At 35.8% G+C, this 13337-nt stretch overlaps 1 protein-coding gene across 4 annotated transcripts; it reads right to left on the bottom strand.

The window, feature by feature from the left end:
* Positions 1-4103: 4103 nt before the first annotated feature.
* Positions 4104-12096, bottom strand: fosl2 (FOS like 2, AP-1 transcription factor subunit). 4 transcript variants are annotated; one of them, XM_043232752.1, is made up of 5 exons: positions 11921-12096; positions 11502-11594; positions 8017-8268; positions 7609-7716; positions 4104-6390 (listed from the first exon to the last, which is right to left on the bottom strand). In XM_043232752.1, exons 3-5 carry the CDS (start codon positions 8254-8256, stop codon positions 5845-5847), a joined length of 894 nt encoding a protein of 297 aa, XP_043088687.1. In that variant the 5' UTR covers positions 8257-8268; positions 11502-11594; positions 11921-12096; the 3' UTR covers positions 4104-5844. The 4 variants fall into 4 exon arrangements, with proteins under 4 accessions (XP_043088687.1, XP_043088684.1, XP_043088686.1 ...); XM_043232749.1 differs by having other exon boundaries at positions 8017-8271; positions 11502-11704; positions 11921-12095; XM_043232751.1 differs by having other exon boundaries at positions 8017-8271; positions 11921-12094.
* Between the last annotated feature and the right edge of the window lie 1241 nt (positions 12097-13337).

The raw sequence follows: 13337 nt of genomic DNA, 5'->3' as shown, positions 1-13337 counted from the left end.
TTACCATATTTTCTACACCAGAAAACTACGTTTATATAAACTATTAATATACACCATGTAATGTTTCGACTGCAAACTTTGCACAACTGTGTGCCGCTGTTGTTAATAATTGAACTTACAGTTTGAATAGTTTGAATAGTTTGAACTTACATTGAAATTCAGTGGACTGTTGTTCAGATGTAGCTGCTTAAAAAATAATATGAAGCCTTGTCTTAAAGATCCCATGTTGTACACTTTTTTGGAGTTTTGTTTTAGGTGTTAATGGCTTTAAGAATAAAATATTTGTGATATAAGTAACAAAAACATCTCAATATTTTTACAGGTCCTTTGTTAGGATCTCTGTCAAAAACAGGTTGATTTTGTCCAATTACTATTCATGGACCTCTTACTGATTGGCCTGTTTTTTTATAAGTGACGCAAGACCAGGCAAATGTAACGACGTCACAATTATGTCAGCGCTAGCTGAATGTAAAACGTTGGGAAGACGTTGGGAATTATGCCCTCTGGATTAAAATCACCTTGTAAAAATACATGTCCCCAATTTTCTTTGCAGTCTTTAGATCCTGTTGACACCGCTGTTGGTCGAGTTTGTTTTTCTTCTTCCTTTAGTTTCTTTTAGAGTGTACAGTATGGCCGATCTGGTTTCATCTGTTCAATTCTCTGGACAGGCAAAGCAGAAAAAGGGGAGGTCACCTTTCCCCATATGATGACATAAAGGGAAGAGTGGGATACACTTATCGCCATTTCTAGCCACTGTAGAGCCAGGCTAGGGGAACTCATAGTAATGTTATAGAAACCTCATAAAGTGACATTTTCATGCCATAGGAACTTTAAATGCATAAGAAATGATCTGAAATGGACCACTTATTTTTGAGTGCAACACGAGTGTATAATTTATATGTATTAGGCCCAGCAAGCACTTTTGCATCTAAAAGTTGTCTATTAGCCATTCAAACACAGCTCAGACATCTATGCTAAAACAAGGCAAAATTTGGGTTGTCAGTCCAAGAATAGACTAGTCATCAAATAGAGAACTAATGAATGCCTACATATCTACTGTAATAAACAACAAATATACACAAAATAAATATACATCTTTTATTAAGAAACATTTTATTTTTAACAACAATGATGCAAATAATTGCCACTTGCAATTAGTTGTATAAACAGCAGAAAATATTTGCACATAAATAATGCTGCTATTTTCAGTTAGTATATAGAATTCATTGCTATATGCACTTACTGTAAATAGCATGTATGCTAAGAAAATATGCTATTTTCACTTAGCATACTATTTGCACTTGTTGTAAATAGCTTCTATAGCTATTTGTGTATCATCATTTGTGCCAAGTTACTTATCGGAAAAACAGAAAGTGATGTCAGAACCAGCTATTTATTTTGCGTATGATCCGAAGTTTTTAAATATTGTATTTTTTTTTTTTCAAACCAGCTGCAGATTTGTAGTTTTCTGTCACTGAATGAAGATCTGCAGTTTGGTTTTATTTTTTTGCATTACAATAACACACACGCAAACCTTTAACTGTCGTCCATACAATGCAAGTACATCAACATCAACAGAAATATTAAGACACACTCTATGGTTAATAGATCTGATTGAAAATGCACATTTATATGTTGTTATTGTGTATATCGGTTGCATTTGAGTGTTTTGAACTGTTGATAACTCGATCAATAACAGTATATGTGCAATATTTCATGATGTCTGAGCATACCCTAAAATATCGTCAGATACAGTGATATTTTAACACTAAATAAACTTGAAGGGGTGAGAGCTAAATTACTTAGGTAACACTTTATTTTAAGGTTACACTAATTAGTTGCTTACTAACATGCATATTACCATAATATTAGCCATTTGTTCGTGCTAATTAAGCACATATTAATGCCTTATTCATGACCTTATTCTACATCCCTAATCCTACCCAATACATAAACTTTTTATCTACCTAAAGCACACAGCAAGAGTGGCTTATAGACACATCTGTGAATGTCCTTGTCTTAAACCAAAAGTGCAAAGCTTGTTGCAGCATACCCAAAAATGTATGAGCCTGTAAAAGTACTTATGGACTGTACTAATTTCTTTAATTTAATTTAATTAAATTTTTTGTCAATTTACAGAAGTAATCATACTATTTTTTCTGTCATTATGGTGTGTGCAAGAGTAGACTGATGTGGAAAAAAGTAATTTAAACAGTTTAACATAAGGCAACAACATAACAAACCATGAAAAAAATTGAGGTTTGAATAATTTTGCAATGCATGTATATATGCATAGTATGATAAATACTCACATAGTACAAGAATATAACAGGACATGGTAGCAATATGAAAGGAATATGTAAAGACAAAACAAAAAAAACAAGGACCCAAACTGAGCATACATTTGTGGGATACATATGTCAAAAAGTATGCTAAAATTTGAATAATTGAATAACCTTTAACAATAGATTACACATCTACATAAACGTCTGTTAGGGTCTCATTGGAGATATTAATCGGACTCTATAACACATAATTTTTGCATCAGTCCTAATTAAGAAATATAAGCTATTTCAGATTTGTATATTATCTTTTTAATTTTTGATATCTTTCATGTTTATTATAACTTTAATATAATTCCACTTGTATATACTAAATATAACTTAATTGTGTTACTTTTAAGTGGCAATGTTGAAAGCACAAAAATGTAAAATAAACTGTGATAAAATTTATATGCATCTTAACCGCTAGGTGACAGTATCACTCTACTGTGTCGTGTACCATTTTGTCTGTTACACCTTTCAAATACTACCATTTTGTTGTCCTTTAAGGTGGAATTATTAGTATTTTTTTTCCGCTTTAATGTACGGTTAATAGGGATAAAATACTTCATTAAATCATGCTAAATGCAGTTGTTTTGCACTAGTACAGAAATTTATTTTTCTTATTATTAGTATTATTTTGCCCAGATTTATTTTAATCTTTATAAAAGTTAAAAAATTTGTTGAAAAAAAGTGAACCTAATCTAAACCATCTTTTAAAAATGCGAATGTTTGCAAAATACCTAAAAAAGGGATTATTAAAGTATAATTTGTTTATGGCTGCCAGATAAGCACACTTGAATAAGTGATTGAGTGCCTAACAATTATGTGATTGCTGTGTGAATTTGTCTTTTCTGAATTACCAATACTAACCTGCTCTTTATTACTAAAATCCTTTTATATTCTCCTTTATTTTATTTTGCTATTTTCAGTGCAAGTAATTTTAGTAATGAGTCATGGTGCTGATAAACATTTGTAAGATCATTATTCTTACAGTAATTTAAGACTACATCAGTGCTATAATATCTCTGAAATAATATGTATATACACATTTCAAAATTTAAAGTCAAAATATTTATTTCAAAATAAAAGACTTCCACACAGACACATGAATTTGGCCTAAAGCTCAATACACAACCGCATAACAGCTATTAATGTTTTTAAAATAGACTCAAATCTCAGACTTGGCAAACCATTTTGAACCTAGTACATAATCATCATAAAACTTCGTCTAGTGAAATGAGACAATGGGTCATCCATTCATAGCAATGCAAGCTAATGAATGCACCTTTAACCAAAACATCAGTTTTTGACTTCTGAAATGAATATGTTTATATATATATATATATATATATATATATATATATATATATATATATATATATATATATATATATAGAGAGAGAGAGAGAGAGAGAGAGAGAGAGAGAGAGAGAGAAAATAAAACAAAGTGCAACCTGCTTGAACTATGAGCAGGAAGGGCTCTATTTAAAACTATATGTTCTGTACATGCAAGTATGCACATGCTTATTTTGCTTCTTGTTTCCTTCGCCACCATACACATTTTTAAAATATTTTATGTATTTTATTTGTATTAGAATGATTAAATCTGCTTCATTGATTAAGTGCAAAAATTTTAGATAAATGAATAACTGATGCATTAAACAGGTGCATTCAAAATCTTGTGACTGACTCAAAGAAACAAAGAAGCACCACATTGTAACAATGAAATATCCAACATATACAAAACACTGTGCACAGCAAAATACGACTATCCAAAAATACCACTTTGGAAATGTGTTTATTATCATTATAATAAATTTAAATTACCAAAGGAACAACACTGCCTTACATATTGCTGTTTTTGTAGGTTGTTTTCTTTCTTTCAACAGTAAAAGCAATATAAAGAGAGAAAAAGAGTGAGAGGGAGAGAGAGAGAGAGAGAGAGAGAGAGAGAGAGAGAGAGAGAGAGAGAGAGAGAGAGAGAGAGAGAGAATACAGACTGATAAGCAGGACATGTGCAGAAAGCTGTACAGATGGCTTGCTCAAATTACACAGGGTTCAAAGACCAACAGAGAACAGCACACAGTCCTTAAACATTTTCTCTTTTTTTGGTATTAAATTGGTTTTCACAACTAGAATCTCTCATACTCGATATAACGAACGCTGAAATGATCTCCTAGATCCTAGAAAGTTCAGACATAAATAAAGCAAAGTCCTTCAAACAGAAGCCACATTTGTTTTGTTTTGTTTCAGTTTGCTGCATCCTGTACAACAAAATAATCACATTCACCCTCAATTATTATCTGACTGTAGCAACAGTAACCTTGAGGTCTCACTGAAGTTCAGACTTCTTTTCCATGGAATATTTCAAGACATATTCTTTTTCTTCAGTGTCTGATGCACACCACACTCCTTTTTGCATCAACCAATCAATATCTTTGATTTGTGTTCCCTGTTTATTCCATCATTGTAAATAATGGCATTTTCTTTGATTGTAAGGTTGCTGACAAAGTGCATCTGTTCCCAAGCGCGGCAATAAAAGCCAACCAGTGTTTCAGGGAGAAGTGCTCATATGGCTGATATATGATTCAGTTTAAACTGTACCCTGAAAAAAGGGCCAATATAGACATAAAAGTACATATAAAAGTAATACAGTTATTATTATTATTATTATTTGAAAACCACAGTGTGCGCCAATACAAAAGCGATATTGCCATGTCAGGGTTAGAGGCAGAGCCTAATATGGCTAGAGTTTCCCTCATATACACTGTTATATTGTGTTCTCTGTGCAATTGCTTCTAGTAATGCTTGTATGGCTCACTGACACAGACAAAAATCCCTGACAGTAGATTCGCTGATGCTAGAAAGTGTTTTTTTGTTTCTTTGTTTGCTTTACATAACAAAAGCTATGTAAATTTGGCAAATTATCTTAGTGCTTGTGCCGCATATACAAAATATCAACAAAGGTCAGCATTTTATTATACAAGATGGTTCTTTTGACACTCAGCAGTTAGGCTCATCCAGTGAACCCTAAATATTATAAACAGCAGGACACAAAATACAAAGGGACAATAATCACGCATCACAAATACAAAGAAGTTGTTTTGAGGGCAGCTATCTACCATAGTGTCCAACGTCTTATTCTGTACCTATCAAGAAATCGATCTTGCAAACAATTGCAAACAATAGTCAGACAGCCAGCAGGAAATATCTTGCTGCTCTGTACAGGCAGCCGACTGCAAGATGCTCTGAGTTTTGCTAAAGACGAATGATGAACTCTGTACTCCTGTTTTTCTGAATCATGACTTTTTGTAGCTGATAGAGCAAGTGGAATTTGCACATACATTTAAACAACAATGACAACAAAAACTTTCTTCTGAAACGTTTAAATAAAATGAGCAAATTAGCCCTTGAGGGTTCTCAGCTTTGTTGAGGTTTGTTGAAGTCCTCACTCAAATCGTAGCTGAGTGTGCTCTGGAGATCCATGAGAATGGCAAAAGGAGCACCGTCAATTTTTCCTTCAAAGCGCCAAGAGGGTGGGAGAATTAAGGGAATCTGAAGATTGGTCGCCGCTGCTACTGCTACGGCGGTGGGCTTTGGAGCAGGATTCTGATGAGGGCGAAGGACTCTCTGGCTCAAGCATGCTGGGGTAGGTGAAGATGAGGCTTGGGTTGTTTGGAGTGGACACTGGAGTGGAAGCAGCCACCACAGGCGTGTTGAGGCTGTCTCCATCAGAACAATACATGCCACCACCTAGGCATATGGGCTTAATGACTGAATGCTGGCTTTTTCCTTCTTCCTCATCATCGTCGTCTTCCAAAGGCTCCTGTTTAACCACCACTGGGTTGAGGGTACTCATTGGTCCACGGGGACCCAGGCTGGAGCGCATGGTCAGAGGAAGGGGTGCACACTGTTGAGAATGCGAGCTCTGATGCCGTTCTTCAGGGGGCAATTTGCACACAGGGTTGTGGGCCACCAGCATAAATTCTAACTTGTCCTTTTCCTTCTGCAGAGTCTCGATTTCTTTCTGCAGGTCAGCTTTCTCTTCCTCTAACTTTTCTGTTTCCTTGAAATAAAAAAAGAAATACAATGAATGATCATGCTTCATTTTATTTATATTTTATTTTTACTGATATTCTTTTGGATTATGAAATGATTTGCAAATTAATTATGGTGGCAATTACTGATTGAACACATTGAAGCATTTTTTAGTTTAACAAGGTCACTGCTAAGGTATTCGTAAGTGCACAGGGTTGTCCTCCAAAATTCTATTTGATATTTTGGTCTTTAATATAAGCCTATACAATGGTTGCACAATTAAGCCGAAATACAGCTTAGTGCAGTTATCATGTCTAAAGTCAGCTATTTAATTGCTATATGTATATATTGTTGAATTGATTACAGAGGCCGTCTCTGCATTTAATAACAAATTGTTCAATCTCGTCATTATACATCCCTATCATTGTATTCTTCTATTTTATAATGTTCAGTGCTTTGAAACAATCTGTGTTGTTAAAAGCGCTATATAAATAAAAATGGTTGATTGATTTAAACACTAGCAATTATTTCCCAAATACATTTAAGCTGTTCACTAGCTGTTAACAAACATTTCCTTGTTAAACAGGACACTTGACACAGCACCAAATATTTTGAAACAACTGTCAAAGCCTATAGACGGTTGACACACTGACATAACAATATGGCTAGACAGTCACAGATAAAGCATAGCTGTCATTAACTTATTAATATGGCTATGAGGAAGGAGGAAGCTAAAAACAAAACAAATGCTTAATTTACAAAGAAAGAAACAGTACATTGGAAGAAAGAGCATAGTTATTGTCACAGAAGACACGGTTCCTTATTTGGTGAGGAATGAAGCAAAGAGTGGGGGAAGGGAAGAGGGAAGATAGCAGTGTGTGGGGTTTGATGGTTAGCTGCGGTTTCCTCCTCGAACAATATCAGACGTTTGCTTCCCTCCAACCCCCTGTAGCACATTCTTCCCTCATGTTTCAGGTCTGACAGCCTGAGAGATGCCATTATAAAGCTAAGTAGTTCAATTACAGCCAGAATTGTCTAGGTCTGGGGGCATTCCCATGTCTGCCAGACAACAGTGGCCTTCTGTGGCTTTAAAACCTTCTTTTTACGGTCTTTTCAGATTTGAACCGCTGAGAATTGCATGAAAATTAGCCTGCCAATAGTTGCAGACATTTCATGTGAAGTATTTGGTAATATAAGTTCCCTTCTGCTGGTAATAGTTTTTTGGTAACAACAGTAGAAAACTCACCCCTTGCAGCATCTCGGTCAGTTCTCTTCTGCGGTTCCGACATTTTGCTGCAGCTAGTTTGTTTCTTTCTCGTCTAACTCTCCGTTTCTCTTCTTCCTCTGGGGTGAGCTACAAACAAAATGAGGATGAGCACTCACACAAGTAAGTTTCCAGTTGTTTGTGAGAAATCATTCTCAGGCAAGCAAAAAAATCATATAAAGTAACATATTTCAATTCAAAATTATATACATTATGCTTGAACGATAGCGATTGTTTCAATACAACTTCACAGTAATAAAAAAGAAAATTCATAATAGTAAAAAAATAAGTAAATAATTAATTACTCAATGATTCAAGCATATGTTAGAATATTAAAATGTGCTTTTGTTCTGTATGTTAAAACTGGTTTAGCTAGTTTGTAACACTGACCTGCTCGTCTCGCTTGCGTCGACCCCGGGCATCGCCAATGGACCGGATGACCCCGGGCCGTGTGAGGGCTGTGTGACCGAGGAGGCTCGGGCCACTAGACACAGACAGGCCGTAAGGGTGAGGCCGAGAATATGGATTAGACATGGATGTGATTACTGTGGGCTGAACCATCCATTGCAGGTCCTGACTGGTCGTTATGGCATTAATTGTGGGAATAAAGGCACTGCTAGAGCCAGGCATGTCTACTCTGTACTTCTGTGGAAAAAAAAAAAAAAAAAAAGTATTAAGGGATTGAAGTGTAAATATTTATGAAAAACTCTGGATTAGAACTCTGACTTTCACTTTGCGCTAAAAATTGTATGATTCATTTTTAGTCTTTGTGACTGCAGTCCCCCAGCTACCCACTTTTTAGTTGTTTTGCAAATTCCCATCATCACAGATTAATGAATCATTCCATGTGCTACCTCGCTTTGCGCCCTCTTGACTGCTTGACCCCCAGAGCGACAGGGTGACACACACACAGTGAATCATGGGAAAGCCCACAACCCTCCCTGACAGAAACCGACCAGGGTTAGATAATAGCCTCTGTGATGCAATGGGCAACAGATTCACCGTCGTGTGGGTATACAACAGATTTTTATAAGAAGTAAATATCAATCAGTCAATCAATCAATCACTTTTATTTATATAGTGTATGTCGTATAGTAATACGACTTGTATACAAAAGACTGAACAGCATCAAATAGGAGAATACAATAATAGAGATGTATAATGACAAGATTAAACAATTTGTTATTAAATGCAGAGACGGTCTCTGTAATCAAATCAATGACAATAGCTAGAAATATGACTTATAAGACAACTGAAATAAAATAGATATATTCATTATATATTAATGCTTTATAATTTATTAATACCATTATCAAATATTTTTCAACTGCTATCACCATTGCAGTCATACTTTATATTAGGTCTTTGACTACTATGACTACTTAAAAAAAGGTACAAATGGTACAATGGATCTTTGTATACCTTGAATTACAAAACATTTCATTGTTACGAAGATGCAGTTATGGTTAGGAACAAGTTTGGTTGTACTCATTTAACTGTAAGAGTAACTAAAAGTACACAGCAGTTAGTGACATAACATAATTTAAAAAAGATTAACAGCCCTATTGTAAATCTTTTTCATACATAGTCACATTTGAAAATATGTGAACTTCTGATTAGAAATCTTTGTTCACATATAGTCACATTGGAAAATGTGTTAACTTCTGATCTGTTGTTTATCACTTATTACAACTGCTGTCTATCACTTATCACGTAGTGATAGTTACAGTAAAAACAGGGCTATTACCCCAATGTTACTTGTATGTACCCCACGTTCTAAGCTGTTTTTATTTTTTATTTTTAACACATGCAGTGAAGTCTTTAATCACATTATACAACGGCTCTTTATTCCAGTCATCCGGGAAACTGAACTGGGACCCCGTGCCAGCACATTCCATCCACCAAATTCCAGCCCATTCACACATTCCTAGTGGGATTTTAACGGGAAACTGACTTAATGTGACGGACAATGTTTACGGCAAATCATTTGGAGAGGAATGAATTACGGGAAGCGTGGTGTTGTTTAAAATGATAAAAGCAATAATTTCGTGTATATCGAAAAATAAGAGCTAACGCCGTGTTCGTAAGTATCACTTTAGTGTTTTATTTTCACTAAAGGTAGCATATGTTGTTTCTTTAAGGTGGTATAGAAGAGTTTTCCGCAACCTAGTATTGCGAAAGGCTCCACTAACTTCCAGGAACTGTCGCGTTTGTTTCTCATAAAATCCATCACAAGCGACCGGGAAGGTCAACTTATAAACATGTTACTGAATCATTCCATGGAGCTCTTTTGTGTTGCGAAATTACTGCGTTGCGCTAATTTCTCCTGAAATGTAGGCTACTCGAATTTTCCCCTTCACTTGATTTTCCCCCAAAGGAGTCAAAACAATGGTGGAATCGAAAGGGGGCAGATAATTCCATGGGTTTAGCAGCTAAAACAGCAACCCTACAAGACTATGATGCTCGGGAATTTCTCACAGGGGCTGTTAAACGTACCAGATGTAATTAAAATACCAGAGTCTGGGGGACAAGTTGCCAAACTGACCGGTGCTCAAGCTCCCATTCATTCGCGCTGAGAATCAACATCGGATAATTCTTACAAAATTGCTAAACTTATTAGCTGTTAGTAAAACTTTAGCCTAACTGAATCATGATATAACGCATTCAATGTAATACTACATTGTGGTATAACCACAGACAGATGACACGTTACAATGTATGTGAACATTAACAAACGACAAGCTTTATATGAACTATATTAAAATATATATTAAAAACATGTATTTACTTAAGCATGATTGTTTGACTAGCAAATTACCTTGATTTTAATCATACGGTATATTCCCATTTCATTAAATTCACCATCAGCCAGTTCTAGTCAGCCTTTAAAATGTATAACCCAGCCTGTGTGTACAATGTCTTCATTTAGATAGGCTACAAGCTTTGTCTTCAGGTCTTCATTGTTTATTTATTTATTGTTACATTTCCCTGTTCTCGATGTCTGAATTAGATTAATTTGCTCCACCCTAAACTTTACAGTTCAGCTACGGTTAAAGGGTTAAAGGTTCAACTTTTTTCGTATATTTAGATAATTAAATGAAACATGTTCTGAAGGTAAGTAAAGTGCAATAGCTTATGTGGAAGTCCCGGAAGTGTGGCATCCTGTGGCCACTACGTACGCACTCCGTGGGTTTATTTCACATTACGCACACCACCCACGCCACTGCTACCCTTATCTGACGAGATGCCTAATTCCACAGAAAACATAATGTTATGAGTGCCAACATGTGCACTATCTTAGTAAAACGATAAACTGCAAGACTGGGAGGAAAATCACCTATGGGAATCATTTATTAAGAGAGCGAGACGGATTCCTCTGATGGGATTTCACGCATTTTGCGGAGATACATAAATACTATATGCGTTCTCGTGCACTCTCTTTTGAAAATAATGATTAGCTACGATTATTTTAGAACCTATATATCCCTATATATATATTTCTTTTTAAGTAAAACCATGCATACAGGGCCACTGAATGTACTTTAGTTCACATCATGAAAACGATGAAAACAACACCCAATGACTCTGACCGCCAGTCCTCGATGTAGCCTAAAGAAAGTTTAGTCACATTTTGCATCGCAGTTTACGTTACTATGTAAAGACTTTAATATGTGCTACTGTGTTATTATTTAGCGGAGCTGCTTCTAATTGAATTTCATTGTTGTTCATTTGAACAACACGTAGTTTAGTATATGTAATGTAGTATGAGCACTGTGATATAAAGTGTGTGTTATCTGTTAATTTGGTAAAATGTGTGTAAACATCTAGCTGAAGTGTAATGCGGATACGGACAAACAAGCACATCAGTAGGCTACCTGGTAGTTGGAGGCAGAAATGGGGCTGGTGTCCGGGTGCGCCGGTGAGCTGCTGCTGCCGCGGGAGGATGTGTCGTATGTCCCGGTGTAATCCTGGTACATGATCCAGGGAAAGAGGAGGAAATTTGATTGACAATGAATTCCCACACGATCAGAGTGTCTTCAGTGGCAAAAAAGCACTTCCAAGAAAAGCGATTCCTAATCTAAAAAGTATATCCAAAATACTTCTTAATGGTGAGTATGTTAAATCCAGGCATATCTGTGTAATATTATATTATTAGAGAAGTCAACGCTCTTAAATTTTGTAGTCTCTTTAACAGTCCAATAAATAGAGGCTCCCGTGTAAACCTAATGCCTAATATTCATCGCTACTGAGAACCAGATGAAATGAAGAAAAAAAAAATCTGTGAAGCACCTACTTTTCTTCAGTGAACTCGGTGCTCTCGTAGGTTTAGTCCTGTCCCTATAGCAGTGACTCACGGCAGTGATGAGTGTACCGCTCTGGACTTTGTTGAACTGATTTTGGCGACTAAGTGAACTTCAGTGCTACTTCTACAGGTCACGTCGTTAGATGACTCACTTCAATGGCACTACTCTACTTCGTAGCTCCGCTTATCAACGCCAACCTGAGTCTACGCGTCACAGTCTTGATAAGGCGCACAGCAAAACAGGGGTGCAGCGTATATATTTTATAGAAGTAATTCAAGAAATGACTGTCCAGTAAAACATTTATGAAAGAACATAGGTAAATATTTCATTATACACTCTACTGAGTAAATAAAAAACGTTTAAAATGCTTTAATTTCCATTACAATTGTTTGCTTTTCACGGCCACCCCCATTTCACGGTTGGTTTCTACCATTGACGCATGTTTCCAAAAATGGGCAATTGCGTCAGAGCACACGCGCATGGGTTTCCTTGGTAAAGGCACTGTAAAGACGCGTCAAGGATTCCCTCCCCTCTTTCCCCACCTTTAACTTTCACTGGGTGGTCTGTGGACACATGCTCTCGGGTCCAGAACGCACGGAACTCGGGAAGAGTGTGTAGAGGTGGTCGTATGTTTCATAGAAAGTGGCAGCAGAGCACAGCTTTGCTGTCCGCATGATGCTCTCGGAACCATGTGTGCGCGTTTTAATTTGCGAGAATGCATGTGCAGTTGCGTTTAAATTTCGCTGGAGGTTTATTTATTTATTTATTTTAGTTTTCGGAATTTCGCAACACAAGATTATTATTTCAGTATTTTGTTGTTGTTGTTGTTGTGTTGCTGTCTTTTCTAATTCTTCATTTGCATCAGTTTTATAGCCTATTTATCACAATTCTTTTTGTGAATCCAGACTGGATCGACCTTACACGTATAGCCCGGAGAACAGATAGATGTCGCCAATGGTACAATAAAGTTTATTGGGGGAGGGGAATTATCAATTGTATAATATCAACACTTTCTTACAGTTGAGTTTTACATTCTTACGTGGGGTCTATACTATTTCGTGTAGGTATAGGATATCTATCTATCTAAGGAAACGTTTGAACAGATTCACTGCAGTTTCACTGTGTCATATGAGTTCATTTTGAGTTAATTTACTTCAAGTCAATGAAGAGAACGTATGGGTGAACACCAGTGCACAAGACATAGATAACCACTGCTGCAGTAGGTAGGCTATTCAAAATAATTGGCCATAATAATAACAATAATAATATGCAATATACTATTATAAAACTTGATATGCTTTATATCTCGTGTTTTCTTATTCCTTTCTTTTCTTTTCTTTTACTATATATATATATATATATATATATATATATATATATATATATATATATATATATATATATATA

The sequence above is a fragment of the Puntigrus tetrazona genome, unplaced genomic scaffold (assembly GCF_018831695.1).
Source record: "Puntigrus tetrazona isolate hp1 unplaced genomic scaffold, ASM1883169v1 S000000663, whole genome shotgun sequence".
NCBI classification, from domain to species: Eukaryota; Metazoa; Chordata; class Actinopteri; order Cypriniformes; family Cyprinidae; genus Puntigrus; species Puntigrus tetrazona.
Note: the sequence above shows the minus strand (reverse complement) of the source record. Positions and strands in the feature narration are given on the sequence as shown.